This window comes from Callionymus lyra, chromosome 16, assembly GCF_982586985.1.
Source record: "Callionymus lyra chromosome 16, fCalLyr1.hap1.1, whole genome shotgun sequence".
NCBI lineage: Eukaryota > Metazoa > Chordata > Actinopteri > Syngnathiformes > Callionymidae > Callionymus > Callionymus lyra.
In genome coordinates this window covers 2,070,322-2,097,139 of record NC_141833.1, presented here as the reverse complement: position 1 = coordinate 2,097,139, position 26,818 = coordinate 2,070,322, and the positions used below count along the sequence as shown (strand labels likewise).

Here is a 26,818-nt window from a genome sequence, read left to right as displayed (position 1 = left end):
TTTAGCACCGTCCTGACCTACTGATCAGCACGTGACTGGTCTCCAGCGTCTACACGTCCAGTTGCAGGCTCTAGTGTGTGTCTGCTTATAGTGACGTCACGCAAACATGGCTGCTGCTGCTGCTAACATTTGTTACGATGTTTACAACACTTTTGATAGCTCACGTTACCCGCTGCTGTGTATCAACAATATTCTATTTCAATGTATCTAATCTTTTTTTTTTTATATCATTGGGACTTTTATGATTTGCATGATTGTTAAATACTTCTGTTTCATTAATAAAGGGGAGGAGCGTGAGAGCTGCCAGATGTTGACCATTTCATTACACCTGATGCAATACACGTTTTTAAATATTTCTCGAGGAGAGAAGTTGTGCTTCGGCTGACTCATGAAACAGTACGATATAAAGGTCACTACAAAAACGTTAATACAAGGTCAGACGCCAAATGGAAGAATTTTAAAACATAATTTTAAAATGTCGCCCTCTCGTGGTGATGTGTATAAACTTGCTAGAGAAATGTGATCAGTCACCTAACCACCAAAATAGTAAACTCAGAAGATGATTTCCAGTCTCCACTCGGCAGCACTGTTTCCATGGTGACGGGAGCTGGAAGGAGCGAGCAGCAGGGAGGACAGGAAGGAGGAGAAATCTCCTTTAAACCACGGAGCGACAACATAAGACCAGTGTTTGTGTGCAGCTGCATAGATTCACGTCAGTCTCTTCTCTTAATCCATGGTGCTGTGTGAGAAATCAAACCAGAGCCACCATGATGCTTCAACTACAATTAAGATGCTTGTTTTTTAAGAGATTAGTCGAGTCGTCTCTGTTGTTGTAAACCTTTTATTGCTACTCCCAGACCATCATGGACAGAAACTGCAACCGTCATGACGTTACATCACATTAGTAAACAACAACAGTTGCACCCTGGCCACCAGAGGCTGGTGGGTGACAGCAAAACTTCATCTTCCCAGGAGCTCAGGAATTCAACCACCATTGTCTGGTATTGCTCGTGTTGGACAACGTGGGCTCTGACCAATCACAGCTTTTGACAACCTTTGAGCTTATGGCTTTTTTATATAAAAAAAAAAAAGTTTAATTCTTTAAATTTAATCCCATTTTTAAAAATCTAAAAGCTCTCTTGGAAAAAGGTTTCACAGTTCGGAGACGTACAAAGTTTTAGAAAAGAACCGCTGGTGTTACAGAAGGAAGGGGGCGTGGGAATGACTAGGTTCCTTTTCGCTGACCGCAGGTCAGCATCTTCACACACGCACACGGAGTGTTAATCTCCATACACACTATCACACACTAATGATGCCGATTGAACCACAGGTACGAGAACAAAAACTTTGTCACCTCAAACAAATTAAATACACAACTATCGAAGGAATAAGTGAGGAGAATCCTCTCGATGGCCAGAGGTCTGGAAAGGTTCTGTGCCGTGGAAAACTGCCTTGAGGGCGACCCGGAGTCAGCCGCATCTCAATTTACACACATGACTGCAGGTTAGCTAAAGATTTGTCAACGCTGGTTAAAGAAAAAAGAAAAATGGGACTCACACACAGAGGGCCGAGACAAATAGACAAATGAGAAGATGGAGTCAATGCCTCCAGACAGACGCTCGTTGAAGCAGTGGCGTGATTCACAGAGAGTGCAGAGACTATAAGTTAATCCATATGAGATCCGTCCCCTGGACTTTTACACCATTTGGCAATAATGACAACAGGGGCCACGACTGCAGACAAAAGTCCCAGACAAACGCACAACAGCAGCCTGAACAAAGTGGAACGTTCAAGTGGAGAACACGTTAGTGAGGAATCGGCATTCATTCAACATTCAGACAAACGAGGGGAGGGGCTTTCATGACGACTTGGTCGTGATCATCTTGTCCTGTGTGCGGATGAAGGATTAGGGTCGCTGCTCAGTCGACACGACGACCAGCTTCGCCTCTACGTTTCTGTAGGAACAAAGATTCACATCAATGTTCGGCTTCCAGACGAATGTGGAGGAAAATCCAAAGATTGTGTTTGACAAACTTCATGTCTTTAGAGCCTTCTTGAGAAAAGTTACTCACCTGTGGGCTCGTCCTGACTTTGTTCCTGCGTGTCAACAACATCTGCTGCCGCTGCAAACACAAACGTCCATTAGTGATTGATACACATTTTGTAAAGTTTGTGTTGTTTCTTTTATGTTTTATCATGCGAGGACACTGCACAGATTGTGGTCCCAGTAACTTAACCATTTAAACTTTTGTTTAATTTGCTTCACCCAGGTTGGGTTGCAGGGCATCAGCAGGGAGGTCAAGAATTTCCTTTCCTTTCCTTAGCTACACTGTCAAACTTCCTGTAGGACCTCGAGGTGTTTCCAGGCCATCTGAGAGACAGTTGCTTCAGCAGCCTCAAAGCCACCTTGTTTTAAACAGAGGAGTGGAGAAAACCCATCTCAGCTGATTGTACCTTCCAACTTGGCCATAGGTGAGGGTAGGGATGTAGATCTACAGGTACAAAGAGAGCTTTGCCTTTTGGTTTAGCTCTCTTTTTCCCCACCGCAGATCTGCTGCAGCCACAACAACATCCAAGGCCTTGAGAAACTCTTGGTGGATCTCAACCACCTTAGAGGCCCCTCACCTGCTTTCTCTTTGGAAGGCACATATTTGTGAATAAAGTCTTCGAAATATTCCTTCTACCATTAAACAACGTCTTGAGTAGTTCAACAGCCCGCAAAGGAGAACTAGAGGAGAGAGGAATAAAAACTGCTTGAACCTGATTCCACAGAGTAGCAGTGTAAGCCGGGTGTGATTGGTGATTTGAACCATTTTTTGGCTGAATGGCTAAAATGCTACCAGTGCCTGAACCTCATGGAAGCAGAGAAGCAGTCGTCACAGATTAATTAAAGAAAAAGGCTCCAGTGTTTTGGGCAGGACTTATCATAATATAGCAATACTGACATGCATTATTCTGGTTTCAAACCCTGGGAATAATGACATATTAGATATTGGAATAAAAGCACAATCGCACACATTATGAGCAAGGACTTAATATTCAACACTCATGATATCATTGAAACTAAAGTTTATAAAAGTAAAACATCTTACTCGTTTCTGGCATCTCCTCCTCCACTTCTGCCTCTTCCGTTTCTGAGTCTTCTTCTGCTGCCTCTGCATCTTCATCGACAGCCTCCTCCTCCTCCTCTCCCGCTATGGCCTCGTACTCATCCTCATCCAATACGTCCTCTGCGATGTCTTCTTCAGTCATCTCCTCTTGTGCATCTTCTCCTTTGATTTCCTCTTCTGCTTCAGTTGCTTCTAGTGCCTCCTCAGGTTCGGCTTCATCTTCATATTCCTCCTCAGGTTCGGCTTCATCTTCAGGTTCCTCCTCTGCTTCAGCGTCAGCTTCATCTTCGGGTGCCTCCTCTGCTTCATATTCGGGTTCCTCCTCTGCTTCAGCTTCATCTTCAGGTGCTTCCTCTGCCTCAACTTCAGGTGCTTCCTGTGCCGCAGCTTCAGGTTCTACTTCTGCTTCAGTTGCTTCTTCTGCTTCAGTTTCAGTTGCTTCTTCTGCTTCAGCTTCAGTTGCTTCTTCTGCTTCAGCTTCAGGTGCTTCTTCTGCTTCAGCTTCAGGTGCTTCTTCTGCTTCAGCTTCCGGTGCTTCTTCTGCTTCAGCTTCCGGTGCTTCTTCTGCTTCAGCTTCCGGTGCTTCCTCTGCTTCAGGTTCCTTCTCTGCTTCAGGTGCTTCTTCTGATTCCGCTTCAGGTGCTTCCTCTGCTTCCGCTTCAGGGGCTTCCTCTGCTTCCGCTTCAGGTTCTTCCTCGGCTACAGCCTCTTCTACCGTTTCAACTTCCTCTGACTCTGCCTTCGTGTCGATTACTTCGTCCTGAACTGCTACCTCTTCTTCTGCAGCCTCCTCAGTTGCAATCTCTTCAGCAGGTTCTGGTACCGCTGTTGCCTCCTCCACAGCTGCTTCTGGCTCCTTAAACCATAGTAAAAAAAAGACCAGGTCATTGTAGGTATGAAGGCTGCTCAGAAGTTCTACAGATGTATGTAATCTAATGATATTTGTCATATAATTCTCCTCAGTAAACATCCATAGAACCATATATTTGAACTGCACCAGGAAAATCTAAACATTGTCTTGTGATCTATAGAAAGAAAGGTAGACTATTGCTAACACGGTTCAATAATTAAGGTTTTTTTATCCAGTTAATTTCCCTAAAAAACAAGAACAACCTCCTGTTCTTGGCTTCCTAATCATTATGCAGTAGGTTTACCACTAATGTACTAATTGAGAAATATTACGTTTCTTAACCTACATAGTTCTGGTTGAAACTTCACAGCTTGAAATTTTGACTTTTTCTCTGTTCATATTTTAATCCTTTTTTAGAGGAATTAGGAAGCATGCATGCACATAGTCTATTATTCACAGGACTCAATTCAGTGAAAATATTAGTTGGATTGAGTAGTAGAGAGGGGAAAACATACTTCCTCAACAGCAGGAAGCTCCTCCTCCAGAACCTCAGGGTCCTCTTCAATCACCTGAAAACCAACAAAGTTCCATCATAGTCGGATCAGACTTTAGGGAGAAGAAAAGACCCTAAAATACAGATTTAGTTGATTCAAGAAATCTGTACAAACCTCAGCGGGTTCTGGTTCAGGCTCAGGTTCAGGCTCAGATGCAACAACCTCAACTTCTTCTGGCTCTGGTTCTGTTGATAAGACGACACAACTGCTGATCAAACTTGTTCATTGGAAAGAGTGAAATCCAGACAAGCGGGTCAACATACCAGGTGGAGGAGCAGAGAGCTCTTCTGCCTCAGTGGCCTGAAAATCATCCTCTACAGGAATGGGGTCAGGCTCCACAATCGCTGAAGGAAAAATGATTACAGCATTTATTTTCAAGACTGTGACAGTGATGCATTTAAGAGCAGCTGACCAGAAGATCCAGAAGGCAGTAGGCGACAACAGAGGAGTAGTGTAGAAACACCCGATAGGGTGTGAACAAAACACATTTGTGTTAAGATGAACGTTATACATCCACACAAGAAGGTCAAGGCTGTTTCACCATGAGATAAGATACATTTTGGATGTCACAATTCTGTGTTGATCACACACCATGAATAGAAGCACGATTATATTAAGCAAAGACAGCACGTTTAAGATAAATGGTGAATACACAGATAATAGCCGATCTTTCCAAGGACTACTCTACTCTGTAGATGCTGCACCTTGACACATTCTGAAAGACCCATAGATCTTACACTCAGGGAAACCTTTTTATTTTAACTGTATTGGTAAAACAGCCAATTATATAGCACAGTGTCATTTTGTGGTCTATGAAAATCAAGACACTGTATCATGACAGTTGGACCATATGACCCATCACTACTGATAATCATCACAAAGGTCAGAAAGATGGATGTGCACGTCTCGAAGAACATTGAGCTGCCGGGAGAACGCGTCTCTGATTCATTGGGCGGATTGTGACATTGGCAGCTGTTAAGTAGGCAGCAGAGGGAGACACTGTGCCAAATCAATGTCAGAAAAGTGTGTCTAACATTTTTGATTTTCCATCTTTTTTCATATTTAGGGATCGAGTCATTCCATTTTAATAAATCCCAAAGAATTCAATATTAAACATTCATTCAAGGGTTTTAAATACAGTTTAGGTACATGTTGTAACTATGACACCAAAGGGTGGTAATATAAATTTCTGCAAAGAATTTAAATTTTATGTGATTTTTTTTATCTCATGTTATTCAGTAAACCGGAATGACTGATCCCTACATTAGCTTGACGGACCATAAAGGAATGGTCCTGGTGCATTGTCTGTCATTACCCTCGGCCTTAGCTAGCTGCATCTGCATCTACATTCAGAGGCCTCATTCTGCAGCGTGGACGTGTATAAAATAATATTTTCTCAGTGCTAAATGCACCGTCAGTCAACATCAACAAGAGCAGACTCATTCATTAAAAAAAAAAAAAACCTCTAAATTCTAGAGAGACAATTCTAGATCACAGCCAATGTTGCAAAGAAAAAATGAAAAGTACAACTAGTTTTTATATGCATCCGTCTTTGTTAAAAAAAAAATGCACAGAATTGAATATAATAAACCACCACCCAATAATAAACAAAGGGGGTGATTTTAGGAAACTTGGTACATATGTCTGGAATTATTGCATAAAGTAACTCATTGGTTTATTGCTTCATTGACTAGGTAGGTGTTGTTCAAGTAATCATTTGTGTAATTTCTCCAGTTAAATTATTTTGGACTACTTTTTGTTTTTGTATTAAAAACAGGTCCTTAAAATTTTTTTTTTTTAAGTATTAGTATTTTAAATAAGGGCTCCTAGATTGGAAAAGTGTGCTCTACATGGAACTCATTTGCACTCTAGACCTGAATGTGCCATATAAGCCAGTGAGTTACCTTCAGGTTCACGCTCAGGATCAGCAGTCTCCACTGGCGCAGCAGATTCTTCACTACGGGAAGTGACGACAACATCTTTCTCTTTCAGTCCTATGTGAGATGACGAACATGTTGAGAGGAAGAATACCCATGCAGAGCGTTCACACATGGTCTGTTGAATATCCTGCCATGATTGTGATGTGATTTGCAACTTAAATACAAGTTTAGTACCTCTGTGTTGTTTGGATTGTGACATCTTAGAACATTGGTCGTTTCAAAATGATGTAATCACGACAAGAAAGCAAAGTGATCAGTTCTGTTTTCCATTTTATTAAGAGCACAAGAGCTGACACATTTCTTACATCAGAAACTTTAAAAGGATATTGAATAACTGTCAAGGTATTAAACATGTGTTTTTGGTGAATCTCATCGTTTAAAAGATAAAACTGTACCCGTCAGAAAACAAAAGCATGTATTATTCTGTAACCCTAAGACCCCCCCCCCCCCCCCATCATTAATCAGACCGAAATGTCCAGATGGTCAAAAAACATTAGACAGAATGATGATGACCTAATGGTATAACTAAATTTGTTCACAACACAGCTTAAGGAAGAAAAACGATTGCCACCATCATTGTTGTGGGTCACATGCCATGTGAAACTACAGAACAATATTTAGCCGCAAGAGGTTGATCTGGCAAATACTCTGGGAATTCTCCATTGAGATCATCCATGTCTGTGGATAATGAGGATTCTTCAATATTCACTCAGCATACGTTTCTTTCTTCATGTCTATCCTACAAAAACAATGTTTATTTTCCCTTGTCTTCTAATTTTCAGATTCTTTTCCCCTCCTCACTCTTTCTCTTCAGCCTTATTTCTCTGGTCAAGTATCTACCTTGTTCTTTCAGTTCTGCTCGAGCCTCACCCTTTCCCACTTCCTTTTCTCCTACCGGTTCCTCTACGCTTCCCTCCTTGGGTTTATCCACTCCTGCCTTCTCATTTTGTAGTCTCACTGCAGCTTTCTCCATCTCTTCCTTTGCCATCTTCTCCTCTTCCTCCTTCAATCGAGCTGCCACTCTCTCCTTCACAGCTGCTCGGATTTCTATCCTGCCGAGCTCCAGCTGCTTTTCCTCCTCTTCCTTCTCCAGGAGCTTGCGGACCTCTGCCAAGGCAAGCCTTGCCAGCTTCTTGGCCTCCACCCGCTCGTGGATGATGGTTAGTTGCTGTTTCAGCGCTTCACGAAGCTTCAAACCGACATCTTTTGTCGTTCGGGTGTCTGGGATAAATTAACAATATTGCGTATTATCTCCAGTAAAATAGTATGAAATTTCAAAGCCCATGCTTAAATGCACTCCATTGGGAATACATGCCTCACAATCAGGGACAATAGCACATAAACAAGATGCAGCATTAGTCTGGGTCATAGAAATTATTGTTTTAACAAAAGTGGCCATTAACAAAAAATGCAATTTTAAAAAACCCTATGTGATTCTCGACTAAAAGAAGTATAATCTCAGACTAGTCCTTGCACTAGAGCCCTCTTTATTGTCTAAATATGTGATGATCCATGTCATAATGACATTTGTGTTCATTTAAATATTTTGGATTCTAGATAATAAATATTGGTTACTGATCTGACCCAATTTGTTATTTTTAAAGTTCGTTTTGAAGCAAATTCTTCACATGTGTGAGACACAAAGTTGTATGTTAATGGGTGATTTGAACCAACATAATTCACAAATATTTTGATTGATATTATCCTTCAGCATCCAAAGAGTTTAACTTAATCAACACTTATTAAAAATCTTGACCTCGATTATAACACACACAAAAAGATTGTGCCATCCTGCACAGACTTCAGTTATTTGAATGAGTCCACCTTGCAAACTCACAACTTCGGTAAATAAACCAAAAGAAACAAGCTTATAAATCCTTTAGGAACTTCACATTAGTAGATTTGGCAATTCCACAACACTTTCAACCATGCAACCAGAGAATACCTTTCTTAGCTCCACTTCTGGACACATCTCCGTGTTTTTCATCTAAATATGCAAACAAGACAGAGCTAGTCAGTTTCACCGTCAGAACAGATCTGTGACCAGCCTCAGGGCAGTGCCCTGGCTTTTTGTCTGAAGACAAAAACCTGTTTGGTATGTTTGTTTGAACAGCAACTTAAGACTAAATGTGCAGAGAAGATTATTCACAACCCAGCCATTCCAACGGGTAAAAAGTCATTTTGCTATAAGAGCACAGGTTATGTTTGATTGTCAGTTTAAGGTTGAGGGATTGAGGGACACCTAAAATATCACAAGAAGCTGATAAATAGTTCTTGAAACCAGAGTTAAATATTACTGTTTGTGTTGGGGGAAAGTAGGAAACATGTCATGCTCCTAAACAGTCAATATTGTAGAAACTGTAAAAAAAAAGTCTTAAAGCTTAGCTTCTTGGTTGACTTGGAAAAACCCAGCCAAATTGAGGCACCAATTTGATCAAGAACTTAAAAGTTAATGTAGAAATCGTAAGCTGTAAAATGGCATCAGGTCATGTTGGATAATAGCTAACATGGTTTCTTTTTCTCCACCGATAAGTCTTTTACAAAGGTTTGCCACGAAATAACCTTTAGATGTTTATAGGATGCATGCAAAGAAGGATATACAAAAAGTTAGTGAAAAGAAAGCAAGAGTGTGTTGTATCATGTGCTTGTGTGATATTGGCTTCTTGCAAAAATGTTCCTGAGTATGGCTTCCCACCAGGAAAACCAGTGTCACAAAAAGAATATATCCAAGGACTTGACAACAGTCTTTGTAGAATGGTCATAGGCCTGTCCTGGGCTCAAAACCAAAGCATCAGTCAACGCAAACATATTGTTTGACCATTTCTGAAGTGGTAGTAATCATCTCAAGCGATCAGGTTACTGGTTATGGAGGCCGACTATGACGATCTTCTGTCCTCTGTCTGAGTCGTCTTTCTTTCCTCTTGTTCTTGAACTTCCATCATCTTGATCCTCTTCATCATCCTCATCCTCATCCTCCTCTGGTGCTCTTGTAATTGCAGAAGTGCCATGATCCTCTTCTTCTAGGTACTCCAGGGGGTTAATCAGACCATACAGGAAAGTGATGACACCGTTTAACCAATCGGAGCTGCCCTCCTCCACTTCTAACCAATCGAGAACTTGGGCTTCTCCCTGACCATTGCCCTCACTGGTCAGGCCTATGCAGACAAAAAGGAGGCAGAAGGGAAGGTGGTATGGGCGGATGGTGGGGGAGTTCAGGTACACAAAAAAAGGACAAGATAGTTGGGGGAAAAAAAGTGGTGTAGGTACCACTATGAAGAAAAATGATAAATGAATGGTGCAACTCAGTGGGGCAAAAAACAATAAGGGGTGTTCATGGTGAATGTAGGGAAGAGAAAGGGATCAAAAGGGGGAGGCAAGAGAAGTTTAGCTTGGGTCAAACAGCGAGGGATCAAACTACTTCCATAAGAAGCAGGTTTACTATTCCGAATGATAAGTTACTGGTTAGGTTAATGTGTAATGTAATGTACACCAGGAGCAAAATCACATCCGACTTCTAAAAACCAACTGATAGAGAACAGTGATGTAATGCAGGTTTGCATGCTGCAAGTTATTTTACTTGTGTCAAAATCGACTTTAGCTGCCCTTGCTGCGATTCGACATTGACTATATAAACAACCTTCTAAAAAGCATTGAAAACTAGAAGAGATGTAATTAAAATCAACATAATAAACAAAAACACCAAAACAATACGAGCAGTGCATGACACTTCTGTTCTTATTACTGATGCATCAAGTGCCAGTAGTAAATTATATATTTACATACATACATACATACATACATATATTAACAGTTAAATACTATATGATTGGAAAGAAATATAAATATAAAAGCTTAATGGAAGTTTTAAAAGTTAGTTGTAGCTTACAGTTTGCTCACTAAAACTGACCCACTATTTAGTTTTATAAACGATGCAAACATGCTTGAATCGCTCTAGATGATTAAAGACAGGTGTAGGTAGAAAAATACCATCAAGTTATTACCTTATTATTACCGAAATGTTGCCTCAGGATAAAGCAAGATTTTTTTTCTTTTTATGTTCTAAGCTGGTCATTTATTGGACGTCAACAACATGCAGTCAAAAAAAGCAGCATTTACTTAAACTAACGTTTTTGGATCACCCACTGGGCTGCGTCTTGAATGATTCATGCAGCAAGTCCACAAATGAATGACTGATCGTACAATCATGGATGGAGTCGATTAAAAAAAACTCTACACAGGCATTTCAGGACATGATACAGATGGAATACTTTGGGGTGCACAATGTTCAAAGCACATACGAGAATGTCACAGAGGTACTAAACTGTTTTGTTTGTTACATTGTGAATTTAATCTGATTGTTTTATGACATGCAACATTAGAACAAACCATTATTCAGCATCAAGAAAAAAAAAATATCACTGTCCTGCATGAGTGGCCAAAAACATAAAATATTTATAAAATCATTTTAGAATATTTTTTCCCCCTCACTGCAGGACATTGATAAAAACACATTCATTCAGAAAATAGTTAAATGAATACTTGCCAAGAAGAATTTTGGCGTCCTCAACATCAAAGTCTCCATCACCATCTGTGTCATATGCAACCAGTTTTCCTGCAACACCATGAAGTGTACGTTTAAACAATGATAGAACAGCCCAAAGATTCATTTGAACATACACAGCTAAGGCAAACACAACCAGCCCTGAAAAGTCAATTCAAGAATCAGGTTTTAAACTCATCCAACAATGTTTTCAAGTGTAGGGAAGCAACCTTGGTGGGCTTCCATAATTCTCAATTTTAAATGTGATTTCACCATAAAACATTTGGGGTTTAGTTCATTTTTATTATCAGTCCAAGTTAAACAAATAAATGCCATTATGTAGATTCATTAATTTTTAATGGAGCACAAACATTTGTTTCTGAATACTATTTTTTTTGATGTAACTGTAACTAAAGACAAAATATATTGCTCCAATTCTTCACCTAAAGAAATCTGCTTACCAAGAACTGGGAGGGCAACATTCACAGGTACAGGTGACACAGACAATTAAATAAGGGTACAAACATACATAAATCTTTACCTTGCAATGCGTCAGAGAGGTTAATTTGTATACCCTTAGCTTTGTCTGCATGCAAAAAGACAAAATGATCATTAATAACATTGCATTCATAATCAAAGAGTGTGATGATCAAGTAATTGATAAGGTACACAACATTATTTTAGCATTAACACTTGACAAGCAAGCTTTCCAATCAGCCTTTTAAACGACAATATGTGTAAGTTAAAATAAGAAATAGATACAAATATGCAAAATGCAAAGCTCGTTTCTACTCCTTCATGCAGGGTGCATAATTTCCTGAAACAGTAATGTACTCACCAATTACTCCCTGATAGTCCACCAGGTCAAAGTAGACCACAGCGATGGACGTCCACACACCCAGCAGAGCTAGGACGATGAACCAAGTGAAGAACGTGCCACTGCTTGACCCACTGTCAGACTTCTTTCCATTCTTACTGGCCATTGGTGGTTTACCTCCATCAGCTGAAAGACAAGTGGAATAACTCTGAAAACCATATACATAAACCAGAGGCACAAATTAACCCGTTTTAATTCACAGAAGGATGTTTAGAAAATAAATGGCTAGAAGATTTTCCAGCAGGTCTAATGTTGAGCTTTCTATAAACTAGTCAGATTCAATAAATTTTAATTGTTTAATATTGTTAAAAAGCTGGAGAGTCTTAAACGTTAGACGATGTTGTTTCTTTTAAATCACTACATTTTGTTAAAGCACGGACAAGTTCACTTCAACGGGTCCGGGGAGGCAAACAGAGTGCACTGAAAGGAGTAGTGAAGCTATTCTAAGGTGACAATGACAAGCTATAGCACGAAATAGTAGCAAAGAAATGAGCAGCTGTGCAACTCTGTCTCTACTAAAGCCCAGTCAAAGCCTAAAAAATCCATATAAGAAAATATTGGTTGGTCCAGTCAAAGGCTGATATGTATAAAAAAAAAAAAAAACATACAACAGTATTTGCTCTACAGATTTTTTTTTTTTTTTTTAATGTTTTTTTAAAAGCTAAAATGTATGTACAGTTATTGACCCATTGAATACCAAGATGATGTGATTTTCAGGAAAAGGCTTAAAAAGTGGAAAATACAACTCCATTCTCGCAACATTGAAAAGCCCTTCATATTACACCTTCTTACAAGAACAACAACAACAGTAGTCTTCTTTCATTCAGTTGATCCTCACCTTCAACTTCCCCTGATGCAGTGGCGTTAAGAACCGAACTGGTGAAAGACTCAGCTAGAACTGCTGGATCAGCCATCCCTTGGAAAATTAGATTCATGTACAAAAGGTGTCCACAAACTACCCTACAGACAGCGAGACAAATATTCAGGTCCGTCTACACTGGTTGGCTTTACTTCATCTGCAGGTTGTCCTTGCTCTTCATATCTCTTAACCCAGAACTGCAAATGGCGCAGAGGTCAAAATGTTTTATTTATAGAGTTGTTAGGCCAGCTGGCCTTGACAAAAACACTTGCGTTCAAGACAACGGCCATTGAAGCATTTCAGGTTGACCAACACTGCCCCCTTATGTCATTGTAAGCAGGTGGACAACGTTTAAATCCAATTGAAAAAGATGTGCTAATGCATTTTTGGAGATTAAAACTAAATCAGTGTAAAGACAATTTATTAATTAGGTCTAAAAATATATATGACAGACTTTTGTGTCCTTTTATTCTTTATAATTCATCATCAATTAAAGCCGATGGTGAATTGAGTGTTGAGTTCTGCAATGTGTCACAGACAACTGCCATGAGCGACCTGGACACTTTCAAAATATCTACTCCAGTCCAGTTTTTGCCACATTGCCTATAATTTTGCACTTGCAAAAGAAAGAACCCCATATGGTCCATTCAAAAGTCTGTCAGATCAACTTGTTTAAAACTGCAGCTCATAAATGTATATTGTATTGATCATGAAACAACAGTAAACAAGGATATGAGCAAAGTAAATATTTAATCCTCCGTTTTTGTTTTGCTTATACACAAACTGTACTTTGCAGTGTGCAGACAACAGAAAAACCTAGCTTTGGAGTACATTTCTGTAGAGTGGATAGATGAAGTGGTGACTAACTAATCTAAAGAAAGTTAAAAATTATAGTAGCTATATATTTTTCATGGTTACATAGGTTTCCCGGAGATTCCTGTCCCTAATGGCTGTCTTTTTCCTAAACTGAAATTACATTTTCTTCCAACTGTATGAACTATGATATGAAAACCCCTCAGGGTCCATCTGTTTCGCATTTTCCCCTTTTACACTACATCCTCAGTACGACTTCAGCTTCAGAAATCAGTTATTTTGGTTTTACAGGAACTGTGTTAATGTTATGTTTCACTTTGAAATAGATTTATATCCAAATCAGATTAAACTTAGAATGTCATGTTAATACATTTGCTCTCCAAAGCCTACTCCGAAGATGCAGTAGTCTAAAGACATTTTTCAAGACTCCCCCTCTTAAAACTCCAAAGATAAAATTCCAAGTTCCAGATTCCACGACAGAAGAAAGATATTATCTGCCCAGTTTTTCCAAAAAGACAGGACTGGAATGACCATAGCCATACCCCACAACAGCTGCTTGAGACTATAGAACCATGTCTAGTTCAAGCAATTTTACATCAACAAAGCGAAAAAGTTTAAAATTGAAGTTTTCAATTATATTATTTAACATTTTACTTAAGACTTGGGACAAACTAGATGGAAAAGCAAGGGTGGTTGAGGAATTTTTTTCTTGCACTAGTAAGCTGTTAATACTGTTCCAAAATGGACAGGTCATAAAGTTAAAATGTTGAAACTATGCATAAATAAATATCCCTTTTTAAGAGGCCGTCTGCTCTACAGGAATTCTTTTTTAGATTAAAAGTTTGCTACAAACTGGTTTTGAAACTGACAGCATTACCTTAAAAAGTGCTTAAAAGGGAAATACATTATCTGTATTTTTGTAGTATCACCATTTATATTACACTGATTCTGATACTCTGTATATTTTGGATTTTTGGTCTTGCTTAAGATAGTTAAAATAATTATATTTAAGCTTTTAGTTTTAAAGAGGGCAACTAACTATCTTTAATCCATTATAAGTCTTTAATGTCTTCTTTAATGTATGATCCACATCCTCCCTTTTTATCCTCAGACAAGTGCGAGTCAGCTTCTCGATCGATGTGGTCGAATCAATGATCAGTACTTCATTAGTATCAACTTCATCTTGGACACTGGATCTGGCTTCTTCTTCAAAAACTGACTTAACTTGCTCAAATCATCACGGTCATTGATCTCAACTTCCACTTTACTTCACTCAGCCATGCTGGTTATATCTTAAGATACGGAATTATATCAGCCTTTCTTTTTTGTAAAATGCATTGGTTGAATATAAGACCACACAGTCTTTAAGAAACAGACATTAGACACTAAAACAGCAGCTACAACTTGAGCATTTAGTTTAGATACTTACCATAATGTTCTTCTGCACAATCCATACCAACACAGCCGCTTTTTTACACTGATAAATGTATACATACACACCTTACATGCAAATAATGATCTGAACAGAGGAGTATTTCTCTCAGAGTCTTGGTATACTCTCTGAAGCTCTTGCAGTCTTTTCAGAAGTGCTCGTCTTATCCGCCCTCTAAAATCTTCCCTCTGGCAGTATTGACAATACCAGCACAGTAACACAACATCAGTGCTCGTATGCCTTTGAGCAGATTACAGCGAACAACACACATTTCTTGCCCCAAACAATGATCCTGGTTAAACACCCAGTTTCTTGAACACACATGCAACTGAAACTGCACAGTATCCGTAGCAAAGCCACTCATTTTTGCTGATTGAGAAAATTAATCGTGCACTTTTGACAAGCATAGTTTATCTCTGAAGAATAAACAATTCTCAGAGTCACAAGTGTTTGTTTTTGTACTGATGTCTGACTAATGAGCCAACCAAGTCTTTCTGCAAATAAACCTGAACAAACACCAGAGAGGAAATATAACCGGCAACAACGATCAAGTTGACAAGTTATGAGAATAAAGTTTGCTAGAGTTAAACATGCAAAAATAGAAATAAGTGCGTTTCTGAAGCCACATACAGTATATATATTGCCATTTAGCAACTATGAATAAACTGGTCCTTGCTGTATAACTGCAAACAGTGTTCAGTCTGTTATCATAAGCATGTTAAACCAAAAATGTGGTCAAATACACCCAATATCATGCGAGAATACATGCTCCCATGGTTAGCCACCTAAATGTTCTGAAGTAAAAACACTCTGCAAACAAGGCAACACACCAATACACAAACAAATCCTTTTACCGGTTCAGTTCCAAACATAAACTCTGACCTCTGTGAAAGAGATAAGGATTGACATAAAGTGTAAGAATAGTTTTCATTAAAGCTGCAAATGAATGTTGATCATCAAGCTTTGCCTGGAAGACAGACAGACCCATGTGATTGTGTGTGCACACACACGTTAATTTTTTATTTGAATTAGAAAAATACTGCCGAGGTAAAACCTTCCCTGCATATTATCTTAATCCTTTAGAATGACATTTACTTTTCAGTTTTAACAGTTTTTAAGGACACAATTAAGAGCACATTTTAGTCTATGCGGTTATAATTATTATATACATTTCTTCCATTGACTATTATACATACATTTGGCTACCATGTGCGAGACTTTTTTTTAAGAATAACTTTGAATAAAGGCATTTTAAATCCATATTTTACGTGAACATTTTGCATATAAAAATCAATTGATAGGATTGTAGGAACTTACTGTTGTATAACACTAAGCATAGTTACACATTATTACTTATTGAAAGCATACACAAAAATAATAAAAAGGTAGAGTTGGAGAAAAATGATTTCACTATCACCACTGTAGGCTGACGAGACATCATAGAATATATGATGGATAACTAGCAAGTTTCTGGTTGGACAAAGTTTTTTTTTCCCCCAGTCTTGACATGCAGTAAATGCATAGCTTGCGTCTTTGAGCAAATACTGTACATCCATGTTGGCTCCCATACGTGGGGGGAGGGGCATTAAAAGAACATTTAAAAAAAGAGAGAAAAAAGGTCGTGTACCCTGGACTTCTTTAACACGTCAGTATGGACTTTGCACGCAGGGCGATATCAAATATGTATTAAATATTTGAAGAACTTTTACTTTAGATGTTTCACACAAACACAACCCCGCACCCCACTAAACACACAGGCTGAAAGCCACGTGTCATTGTGGGGGTGCAGCACAGAGAGAACTCCAGCAGAAGCATCACCTCCAAATGTTTGCTCAAGCGAGAAGGGAAAAGTACATGTTCTGGCACGAACTGTATGTCCATAGGAGCTACAGGAGGCCGTTTAAAAAAAATGGATTTAAAGGTTCAACTTCCAGACACGGTAAATGGGGGTGACCGCGACGCCACGTATGAACGCCTACAGTGGAGCCGGGGGGCGTGTGTGTCCATCTATAGAGGCCTGAGCTCCTGTAGCTAGCCCACTGGAAACACTTAGCATTAGCATGCAGCTAGCTGCAGGAGACGACGTAATAAAGCTACAATGGCGGCAGAGGCTCTTGCTAGGATTACCGGGAGCAGCTTTCTCTACAGATAGCGGCCCGTGGACTCTTTTTAAATGTCTGCTCGTGCAGTGTTGAAGTCACATCATGGCTCCTACAAATGTCTGGACAGACCTGAGCGTCCACAGTGAGCCACCATGCCGGGCAGCACAGCTGGTAACAAGGCTGGACTCTCGCTGAACAGCTGGTGCTGCTCAAACCAATGCAATACCATATAGATATATATACCGCCATATTGTAAATACAAATAAACATTTGATATTATGGAAGCTTGACGCTTTTTTTAAATGACACCGTTTTACTAACGATACACGTTAATGTATGCTTTATAATTCAGGTATTAGACATATTTCTTCAAATATTTTTAGCATAATAACGGCTAGCAACTTTTAAGCAGCAGGCCGAGTAATTAAAAACAAATATGAATCACTTACCTTTCGATTTAACAGTTGATTTTGCGCTTTTCTTGGAAGCCATTGTGGTTTTTTGTCGACTGACGATCAGAGACGGTGAGACTCCAGCAGCTTTTACTCTCACAGTTCTGTAGCTGATTTATAAAAGCTCTTGCCATAGAAACACTTTGTGCTTCGAAAGAGACGCCGCGCGCAGCCAATCACGGCGTAGGATTTTAAGAAAGGGCGTGCCCTGTAAATGGCTGCGCCAATCACAGCGAGGGAGCGTCCGGTTTATTGAACCGTGTGGCTCGTCTAATCTCTGCCCCGCCCCTCCTGTGCCCTGGAACGTGGCAAGATGGAAGCAGAGTGGAGGCAGTTTATCCAGGACTTCTACTCGCGCACAAACACACCCCCTCCACTCATCTGGCTGCACTGGAAGTTTAAAATCATGTGGCTAGAGTTACTAGAATAGTAAGATGAAATATTGTTCCCCGAACAAAGCACTGAAATCCAAAATGTAACACCAACTTAATAGGATGAAGCTTGAAATACCCACAAATATTTGATTTTAAACAACCCATAATCGGACTGTAGTGACTGTATCTGACATATTTTCATAAGATACGCCATTGCTGACTAGTACAGTTACACCCTGCTAAAGCCCCACAACACTTCTATAGAACCTATAAATAACAAGAATTCTCACTTGTGTTCTTTGCTGAAAAGTTGTCAAGCAGTGTCTTAAAACTTGCAAAACATGCAATTTTACACCAAACTTATTGAAACACAATTGGGATTTTAAAATCAAGTTGTTAACATAAAATATTCTTTGTTTGTTTTTTCCAGAATCGTTACTCTACAATTTATGTCTAACTTGTAAAACAACTAAAAATGACCGAGATTTTACTAGTTGTAGAAGTAGTTAAATATACATGAAACAAAATTCAAAGCCATTCACATCTGCAACATTTTATTTTTGAACGCTGGCTATTGTAGTAATGTGACTACATTAAAGCTGCCCCATGTCCTGATTGATTGTCAGTCTCCATGAGAGATAAGTGATCAAATAAAGAATGGAATATGTGTGTCCCTGATTTAATCAGGGTCCTGGAATATCTGAGTCTTAACTAGTGTTGACTTCATTGTCCCAATATATGCTTTGATAACATCCAGAGGAGCTGCTGCTAAACTATTAAATTGAGTTAAAGGGTACATTTTATGATGATAAAGACAACAGGACAAGAGAGACACCATGTTGTGTGAAAGTACTGTATGCGTGTCAGGATTTGATGTGTTCACACTTGGGTGTGAAATGCGATTGTTTTGTCTTCATGCCAAATGTCAAAACAAATGATCCAATTAGATGTGTGACAAAAGAGAGGCCCAACCTATTTTAATTGGCACAACTTAAAATAGTTTCAAAAATGTAAATTTTATTGCATTAAACACAAACAGTTTGTCTCCTGTTGCTACTAAACCAGCTGACAGTTTGTATTCCCTTCAATTCAAATTAAAACTGGAATGGCAGCTTTAAACTGTGAGTTTCTATTATTCCTAAAAAGCAGAACCTCTTAGAATCAAAAGAGAATATCAATCAAGTTACTTTGTGTGGGAACTTACAGACCGTGGCTTCTTTGAAGGTTTCATGATTGATGACAAAAGAAATGGTAATTCTATGTGGTAATCTTCAGACTTTATAAAACTGGCCATGTCTTTGCTAAAATTATGATTATGTGAAAAAAGCATGATAATGATAATAATAACAAAAGTATTAAAAACATAATTACATTAATTGCATGAAACAGAATCACAAAAAGAATGACAGATTTATTTTTAAAATTATTATTTACAATTAAGTATAATGGATTTTCTTTTTATACGTCTGCTATCAAAAAACTGTACCTTTATTATTCCGCTAGAGGGAAACAAAGAGCTCGCCATTTTTCAAAGGTTATTACTAGAATACAGAAAGTAATTTAAACTTTACTAATCATTCCCAGTTTCAATTATTATTGAAAGGGTTAATGTAAATTTAAAAAATCTATCATCTGTATTTATGCAGCTTTTGGGTAACTTCTCCCTTATTGGACCTAACTAAAAGTCAGAGGAACAGTAGAAATAAGAAAAATCTATTTCCTGTATTCTTTTAATGAAATTTATTGACCTGACTTTTCCTTAGGGAGATAGTTTCTAAATCATTGTCACACATGGATGAACACACCACTGACCTTGTTTTGCTATCGTTTGGGTTCAAGCCCAGTGGGGCACCGGTTCCTTCCTTTCTTCAGAGTTGGCCAGTTCTGGTAAGTGATGTAACGATTATGCAATGTTTTGACATAGAAGATTTGTAACTCAAGCCTTCCTTGTCATGAAGATTATGATGTAGATGTATTTTTGAGTAGTCAAAATCATCTAAACTTTACTTACTTACTAACTTTCTTACTTACTTACTTACTTATGTTTCTTTTGTTCCCTGTTAGATCCTAACTGGTCACTATACAAGCCTGTAGTTGACCATAGGTTTGACTAATGTACACGGAACACTGCTGGCACCTGTCCAGACTGTTGACCATGGAGAAATGGTGTCAGTGGAAGTGAACAGACGATAGACGATAAGAGATTAGTCTGGCATGTTTGCTGAACTTCTGATCAAAGGTCGCTGCTGCAAGAACAATTTAGAATAAAAATAATGCAAGTTATGAAAGTGAATATTCTCTACTTTGTTGACACCAGCTTCTCTTTGATGATGTCTCTCTTCTATTTCTATTAATCTGGTTTACACTTATGAATAATTATTCTGCACTTGTTTGATCTCCTCTTCACAACTTTCTCAGTATATAGGTTGGATTGCTTAACTTAGTTTATCAGGCTTATTGTGATGGCCAAAAAAAGAAACACGTTCATTATCTTTCTTCATTTATTTGTATTCACAGTGTATTGTTATATTCACAAAAATATCTAAATGAACAGATTTAGAAAAATAACATTACATTTTTCATCGTTTGACCTGTGGTTGAAGGAGCTGGCCAGCTCCTTCAGTGGCAGGCTCAGGCACCCCCAGTGTAGGACGGAGCGTTATAGAAGGTCCTTCATCCCAACTGGTGTCAGGATATTTAACTCTCTACTTTAAATATCCTGATGCTAATCCGTAGTGTGTTTTTCTTCTTGTGTGTTTTATTTTATTTTTTTTATTTTATTTTATTTTATCTTATTTTATTTTATTTTATTTTATTTTATTTTATTTTGTTAATAGTGTTAAATTTCTAATATTGTAAATAATTTGTATATTTTTAAGATCGTTTTATTTATTTTTTTATTATCTCTTTTATTATTTCTTTTTTCCTTGCACTTAATTTTTTTCAACTCTGCTGTTGTAAAAGTGTTTCCCCTCTGGGGATGAATAAACATTTTCTATTCTATTCTATTATTATATATATTATATATTATTAAGGAAACAAATATTAACAGAAATTGCCTTGGTGAAGAAAAGCTTCCAGAAAACCCTAATATTTTGTAAAATAAATCCACAGTCAAATCATTTGATCAGTCAACATGTTTATTCTGTTCTATTGCAGAAATTATAATATATATATATGTTTTAAAGAGAACATTAATCATGTAAAAATAATTATCAACAAAACGATTCAACTGTGAAGCTATAATGTTCTAAGAAGTACAATAAAAGTGACAATAGACTACCAGTCTTGAAAAAGGAATATTAACAGTGATATAAAAAAACTATAAGGAAACACAAGGACGCTTAAAAACAGACACAGATTAAAGCAACTAGACCAAGCAGTAAACTAATTGCACTTGTATTTTCTATCTCATGACAAGTTTTTAGTTCTGATAATGCATTTACATATATTAATTTATTTTACCCACATTCTACTTTCCTGAGGTTATGATGACAGAGATTCACTTGAGTTTGTCACATTGATGGATCCACTTCTCAAGAGGTGGTGCCGACCTCTCAAAATAGTTTTAGTTAAAGGTTCAGTTAAAACAGCTTTTAATTATGCTAAAATATAACCTAAAAAGGAAATGTAAAGACAATAAATGAAATCGAAAAAAGTAAACCATTAAAAGTTGATAACAAACACACAATAATTCCTATTAGAGCAGGTTATTGTATACTGTATGCTTTTAAACCTTAATATGTTCAAATATTTAAGAAATATGTTCCTCATTAAACATGGGAAGTTCAGACATTGTAATCTTGTTTCATAAGTAGATTTCAAAATAAATGTTTGCTTTATGAAAACAACATACTATTGTTTTCATAGGGATTTCTTCTTTTATTTTTATTATTATTATTTTTAAATGTACACTAACTTTATGTAACTACTACAAATGTAAACTGTTTTCATACACACGCAAAAATAATCTCCCTTTTGAAATTGAATTTTACATTTAAATAAATCTATTCAAAAGCATTACATACAGAATATAAGGTTTTATTTCATTTATCATTTATCATCAAGAGATTTTATGAGTTAATATTTACCCACACAGAGTAGCTGTCTGAGTGCAATGCAATAAAACCAAAAAAGTCAGATCCACACAGACAGAATTAGAGTTTTACTCTAATCCAAGTCAAAGTGCATGATGTATGAAGCCGTCAAATTAAGTAACTGTACTGTAACTATGTTCTTTTTAAAATTAGTAAACCATGGTAGGAGGCTCAGTTAGCAACATGAACTGTGATGCTCACAATTCGCTAAAACCTTAGCACTTAAAAAAATCAGATAAAATCTGAAGTAATGTCATCTAATCATCATCCTTGTCTATGTTGTTCTAAGAGAGGATGTACTGTCATTTTAAAAACACTAAACCTAATGTGCAGAAAATCTATCATCCCTCAATTTGCTCTTCCTCTGAAATCAAGTCTTCGAGTGGACTGTCAATATCTCCAGTGGGATGCTCTGCAATCTGCTGCAGCATGGACTCGGATTGACACAGACGTTCAGTCCAGTTTCTACACACCTCTTCTATTCCAGGTCCTTCCCCTCCATACTCTGGAGGCAGGACTGGCGGAGAGAAGAAGTCGCCTAAAGAATCATGAAAGTCTGAGCCGTGCATGTGGATCTGCGAAAGGCAATCAGAGTATTATTTCGCTTCCAGACTGTTGAGATGTTCTTTAGGAGGAGAAAGACAAACCCTTTGTTTGATCTTGTCAGGCAGGAAGGGCCGTATCAAGGAGAGGACCGGCTGGAAGAAGATGGGCTCATTGACTAAGTGAATTCCCCGAACTTTTAACGGAAAGGAGTTCTGAAAAAGAAACAACTATAATTACATAGATTTAAGATAGGGCCGTCAGCATTCATATGCCATGATATTTTACACGTAAATTAGTCGTGTAACTGAAGCGAAGAAGGATCTGTCGCTGACAAGAAGATAAATAATGATGATTTTAAATTGAAAACAGAACAGTATTAACTTCCTTTTACTTATTTTTTGCAATTTATTACAAGTTATTCTATACTCGGTAAAAGATAAAGATCGATGATCTATAGCCTGAATGTTTGTTGTTTCCTATTGGTACCACATCTATCAGTGTCACATACTTACAGTGAGAACAGAGGATATTTTGCGAGCGAGTGAGGGGTTGATCTGGAAGGCGTGTCCAAACGTCCAACCCGCAAGGTCAAATATGACTTTAACACCCTGTGTCTGTGTCTGCTTTTCCGTGCAGATGATCTCGGATGTCATCAGACTGATGCGGAAGACCTCGAAAGGGGTCCAGACTTTTGGGTTCCACTGGCCTACAGAAAGAACAAGTAGATTGATTGTTAAGATAAAATACAACCCAGTGTAATTTATTAAATAAATACATTAGAGTGTAATTGCAGCAGGAGACTAAATGATGTTTTTAAGGGATGGAAGAGGAGCTTATATCTGTCCCCAATAGAGTTTTAAGCAACAATACCTTTAACATCATGACATTTCTTTAACATTTTCGGTAATGATTGGTATAATTTTGGAGGTCATGACTCATATAGTAGAACTCTTTAGCTATTATTTTTACGAGTCTCTTTATGAAGTAATTTTGCCTGGAGAGTGTCCAAGCACTAGCACTAACCACAGTTAGCAACTTGAAGTTGTCCATTGGAAAATAAAAAAGTCATAGTCAAAACCTTATTTGGATGGAGGTCAGCCACACATAAGGGAACCCATAATTGCACAAATGAACCTGCATGCACCTAGAGTCACCTACCTATCCTGTAGATGACCACCCTACTTCCTGAGTGGTCCCTCAGAGGAAGAACAGCATGGTAGGAAGTGTTGAGGAGACCAATCACAGAGGACGGAGACAGACAACCACTGATCTCAGGACTTTCTCTCCTCCAGCGCAGGTAGTTCTGCAAGAGCTGCAAACCAGACACAGCAAATGGCAGCGAATACTGTATGTATAATAAGTATATTTGATCAGTTGTTCTAAAATAAGACACCATTCCCACTGCATGACTGTTTCTGTAAAAACATCGCTCAGGTGGCTTTCAATTTTCAAGTTTAATTATTTTTAACCATTTTGGTATCCTGGTTATTTGCCCAGTCCTTCTGTTATAAAGTTTATCCTCACTCATGTGTATCTGTTGTCTTTTAGTTTGGTGTGGTTTGTTATGTCCTTAACGTGCTTGACCAGCACAAGTCAGATTAATGGTCATGGACTATTGGACTATCTGATTCGGTAACCCTGCTTTTGTTGACAGTCGTTACATACTTATTCTCTGGGCTGTATCTAATCTGTACAATTTTGCTTAATTGTTATTACAATATATAGATATTTTTATTTCATGTGGCCTTTTGTTGAACTTCCACTCTTGTCTCATTCTGTTTCCCACTCCTTACATATTCTACTTTACTTTTTTCACTAAGAAATTGTACGCTTTTAATCACAGCGTATTATATAAGGGACACTTAAATATTTTTGCCTTAGTGTTTTAATAGCTGTGAGAAAACAAGAACATCCAAATGTGTTTATAATCAAGTAACTCACCAAAAAACAGTATAGAAAAAAAATGATACCAGACACTGAGCAAACCAGCCAACAAATTAAATTGCTAACTAGCTGTTGACCAAACTGGGCAGTTAAGCTAAAGAATTTAATTAAGATAAGTTAAGGACTTTGTGTGTTAACTAGCTACATAGCTTACTGACCAGCTAGGGAGCGTTCTTACTGAACTTACCTATTACAAACACAAACTACTAAGCAAACAAAACATTTTCAACAAATGGCCTCTTCACACAGAGACTTCAAAAGCATATGCTTATGAGAAGTTCACTCACGATTTCACAGCCATTTATGTTATTTAAAAAATGTATTATTTGAGCTCCCCAATCTTGACTGATGCACTGACTATGGTTTTCTCTAGAAATTAAGGTTATTACGAACCAAATCATATCACAACTGATGATTTGATACAGAGTTGCATTACTTATTTGTGACGCCATATTTGGGATTACAAAACTTTTACTACAACACTTAGGGAACAGTCTTGTAAGAGGATGCTGACAAACCTCTTGTAACTACAGTTACATGACAGCCTAAAAAAACAAAGTATTGCTTTGATGGTTGTGTTTACTGGCAGTGTGTAATAAGACCATTATTTATATAAGCTAAATGCTACTTTTTCCACATGATTTTCTCATCAATTTAAATATTCCAAAAAAAACAACTGCAACACAAGAACATGTTTGCTGATGTGAAAACAAGTGACAATAATGCATGTAAAGTCTGTCTAAAATTTAGATTAACGAGAAGGGCAAATAATCAAATATAATCCCCAGTATAATTTTATATTCCAGTGTAGTATATCAACTAAATGAAATAGTAGAAGTTGTGAAAAATATTGGAGACTTATCGGTAATAACATTTCAATTACAGAGAAAGATACCTGACCCCAATCTGATAAAATCTATGTCCTTATGTTTGGTCATCAGCAAAAGCTGACTGATTGTATATTCACAACTGATTTCAGTATTCCTGCTATTTCATCTTATGGGGTGTACAATATGCACAACTCAACATGGTCCAAGTGGCAACAACTCAAGGCACACTGACATTTACGGGTCACTACACTTTGTTTTGTTACAAAATGTAAACATCAATGTAAAGAGTTCAAATTTCGGTTTCATATACACATTGCTAAAAACTGATGCCGTGTCACATCAACCACCGTCAGGAGCTTGAAGTGGTACAGCAGCTTAAGTGGATGGACTCCACTGCATGCCTCTCTGGTGAGGTCTGACCTTCAGTGTGGTGCGATGTAAAGCGACTAATGAAGGACCCATCCTCGAGTACAACCATACTATTTTTTGTTCCTTTTTCATTTCCCTAAGGTAATATTTTTGTTATGATTATTAAAAACAACAATTTTAAAGGCTGCAGGAGAAACACAATTAAGAGGAAAAAAACTTTTAATTTCTTTTGCAAACAATTATAATGTAATTAGAAGTCTCTCTGGGTTCTCCTCCAGGTATTATGTTTAACTTGTGTGTCTTGTTTATTGTAACTAGATTTACAAAATATGTTTCTGCTTTTACGAGATGCCCAGGGAGGAAGTGTGGAATAAACAAGGAAATCATCATTTAATTATGATTCCAGGCAGACCAAGAAATGCCTTGAGATAAGTGATCAGTATCATTTAGTGACTTTTTTTTTCCTGATTCACTGACATGGGAATACAATCCTTCCTCAAAATACCAATATGAAAATACAGCTCACCAAAACATCACAAAAGTGATGGTTAAGTCATATTGATAGTCAATGACAAAGGGCTTGATTAATAAAAAAAAAACATTACCAATTTAGTGTGTGTTGTTATCATGAGGAAACTCTACATTAAATAAGGTTATTTAAACAAAAAGCGCATAAAGGGTTAGAAAAAAAAATCACAAAGTATTGTTTTCTTTTTGTTTAAGCTAAAAACACCTGATTGTTGTCTGTGTGAAATCAACTTTGAAAATTTTGTTTCGCGAATATTTAGATTGAAAGTTTACCTTGAACGATTGGTCCAAGTCCAGATCTCTGGCTCGCAGGAACTTGACGAGGAACTGGTGGGAGAATGTCCGAACGACCAGGGGTCCCACGGCCTCCACCGCACGCCGCCTCAAGCAGCAGACGAGCGGCTGCAGCTGCTCCAAGTCGTCCGGTGAGTCGCATCGGTGCTCCGGTCCACTCATGTCCGTACCAGGAGCAAGAAGTGACAGATTGAAAGTAAAACGTTTTCTTAGTGCAACATCGAGGTAGAGGGTTGGACCCAAAGCTGGACCTCTACTGTGGAAGTGGTTCTACGGAGGCGGGACTGAAGTAACTGCAACCGTTCTA

General features: G+C 37.9%; 2 protein-coding genes across 4 annotated transcripts; both read right to left on the bottom strand.

Moving 5' to 3' along the window:
• Positions 1 to 825: 825 nt before the first annotated feature.
• Positions 826 to 17,671, bottom strand: asph (aspartate beta-hydroxylase). 3 transcript variants are annotated; one of them, XM_087810926.1, is made up of 11 exons: positions 17,527 to 17,671; positions 11,833 to 11,997; positions 11,536 to 11,580; positions 10,998 to 11,066; positions 6,419 to 6,508; positions 4,778 to 4,858; positions 4,629 to 4,699; positions 4,476 to 4,529; positions 3,093 to 3,966; positions 2,073 to 2,123; positions 826 to 1,955 (listed from the first exon to the last, which is right to left on the bottom strand). In XM_087810926.1, the coding sequence occupies exons 1-11, from the start codon at positions 17,567 to 17,569 to the stop codon at positions 1,948 to 1,950; spliced, it is 1,551 nt and encodes a 516-aa protein (XP_087667052.1). In that variant the 5' UTR covers positions 17,570 to 17,671; the 3' UTR covers positions 826 to 1,947. The 3 variants fall into 3 exon arrangements, with proteins under 3 accessions (XP_087667052.1, XP_087667049.1, XP_087667050.1); XM_087810923.1 differs by lacking the exon at positions 17,527 to 17,671 and adding an exon at positions 12,710 to 13,033; XM_087810924.1 differs by lacking the exons at positions 11,536 to 11,580; positions 17,527 to 17,671 and adding an exon at positions 12,710 to 13,035.
• A 2,719-nt stretch (positions 17,672 to 20,390) lies between these two features.
• ttpa (tocopherol (alpha) transfer protein) lies at positions 20,391 to 26,749 on the bottom strand. Its single transcript, XM_087811735.1, has 5 exons — positions 26,491 to 26,749; positions 23,705 to 23,858; positions 23,059 to 23,252; positions 22,648 to 22,758; positions 20,391 to 22,575 (listed from the first exon to the last, which is right to left on the bottom strand). Exons 1-5 carry the CDS (start codon positions 26,671 to 26,673, stop codon positions 22,342 to 22,344), a joined length of 876 nt encoding a protein of 291 aa, XP_087667861.1. The 5' UTR covers positions 26,674 to 26,749; the 3' UTR covers positions 20,391 to 22,341.
• Positions 26,750 to 26,818: the final 69 nt, after the last annotated feature.

What these genes read in the sequence shown, in the direction of transcription:
- asph (XM_087810923.1), bottom strand. Translation starts at nt 12,806, where the DNA reads ATGAATCTAATTTTCCAAGGGATGGCTGATCCAGCAGTTCTAGCTGAG. An exon ending in TGCATCAGGGGAAGTTGAAG is followed by an intron (nt 11,998 to 12,709) that starts GTGAGGATCAAC and finishes CTTGTCTTTCAG; the next exon opens with CTGATGGAGGTAAACCACCA. An exon ending in GCTCTCTGCTCCTCCACCTG is followed by an intron (nt 4,700 to 4,777) that starts GTATGTTGACCC and finishes TCTTATCAACAG; the next exon opens with AACCAGAGCCAGAAGAAGTT.
- ttpa (XM_087811735.1), bottom strand. Translation starts at nt 26,673, where the DNA reads ATGAGTGGACCGGAGCACCGATGCGACTCACCGGACGACTTGGAGCAG. An exon ending in ACTTGGACCAATCGTTCAAG is followed by an intron (nt 23,859 to 26,490) that starts GTAAACTTTCAA and finishes TCTGGTTTGCAG; the next exon opens with CTCTTGCAGAACTACCTGCG. An exon ending in CTGACAAGATCAAACAAAGG is followed by an intron (nt 22,576 to 22,647) that starts GTTTGTCTTTCT and finishes TGCCTTTCGCAG; the next exon opens with ATCCACATGCACGGCTCAGA.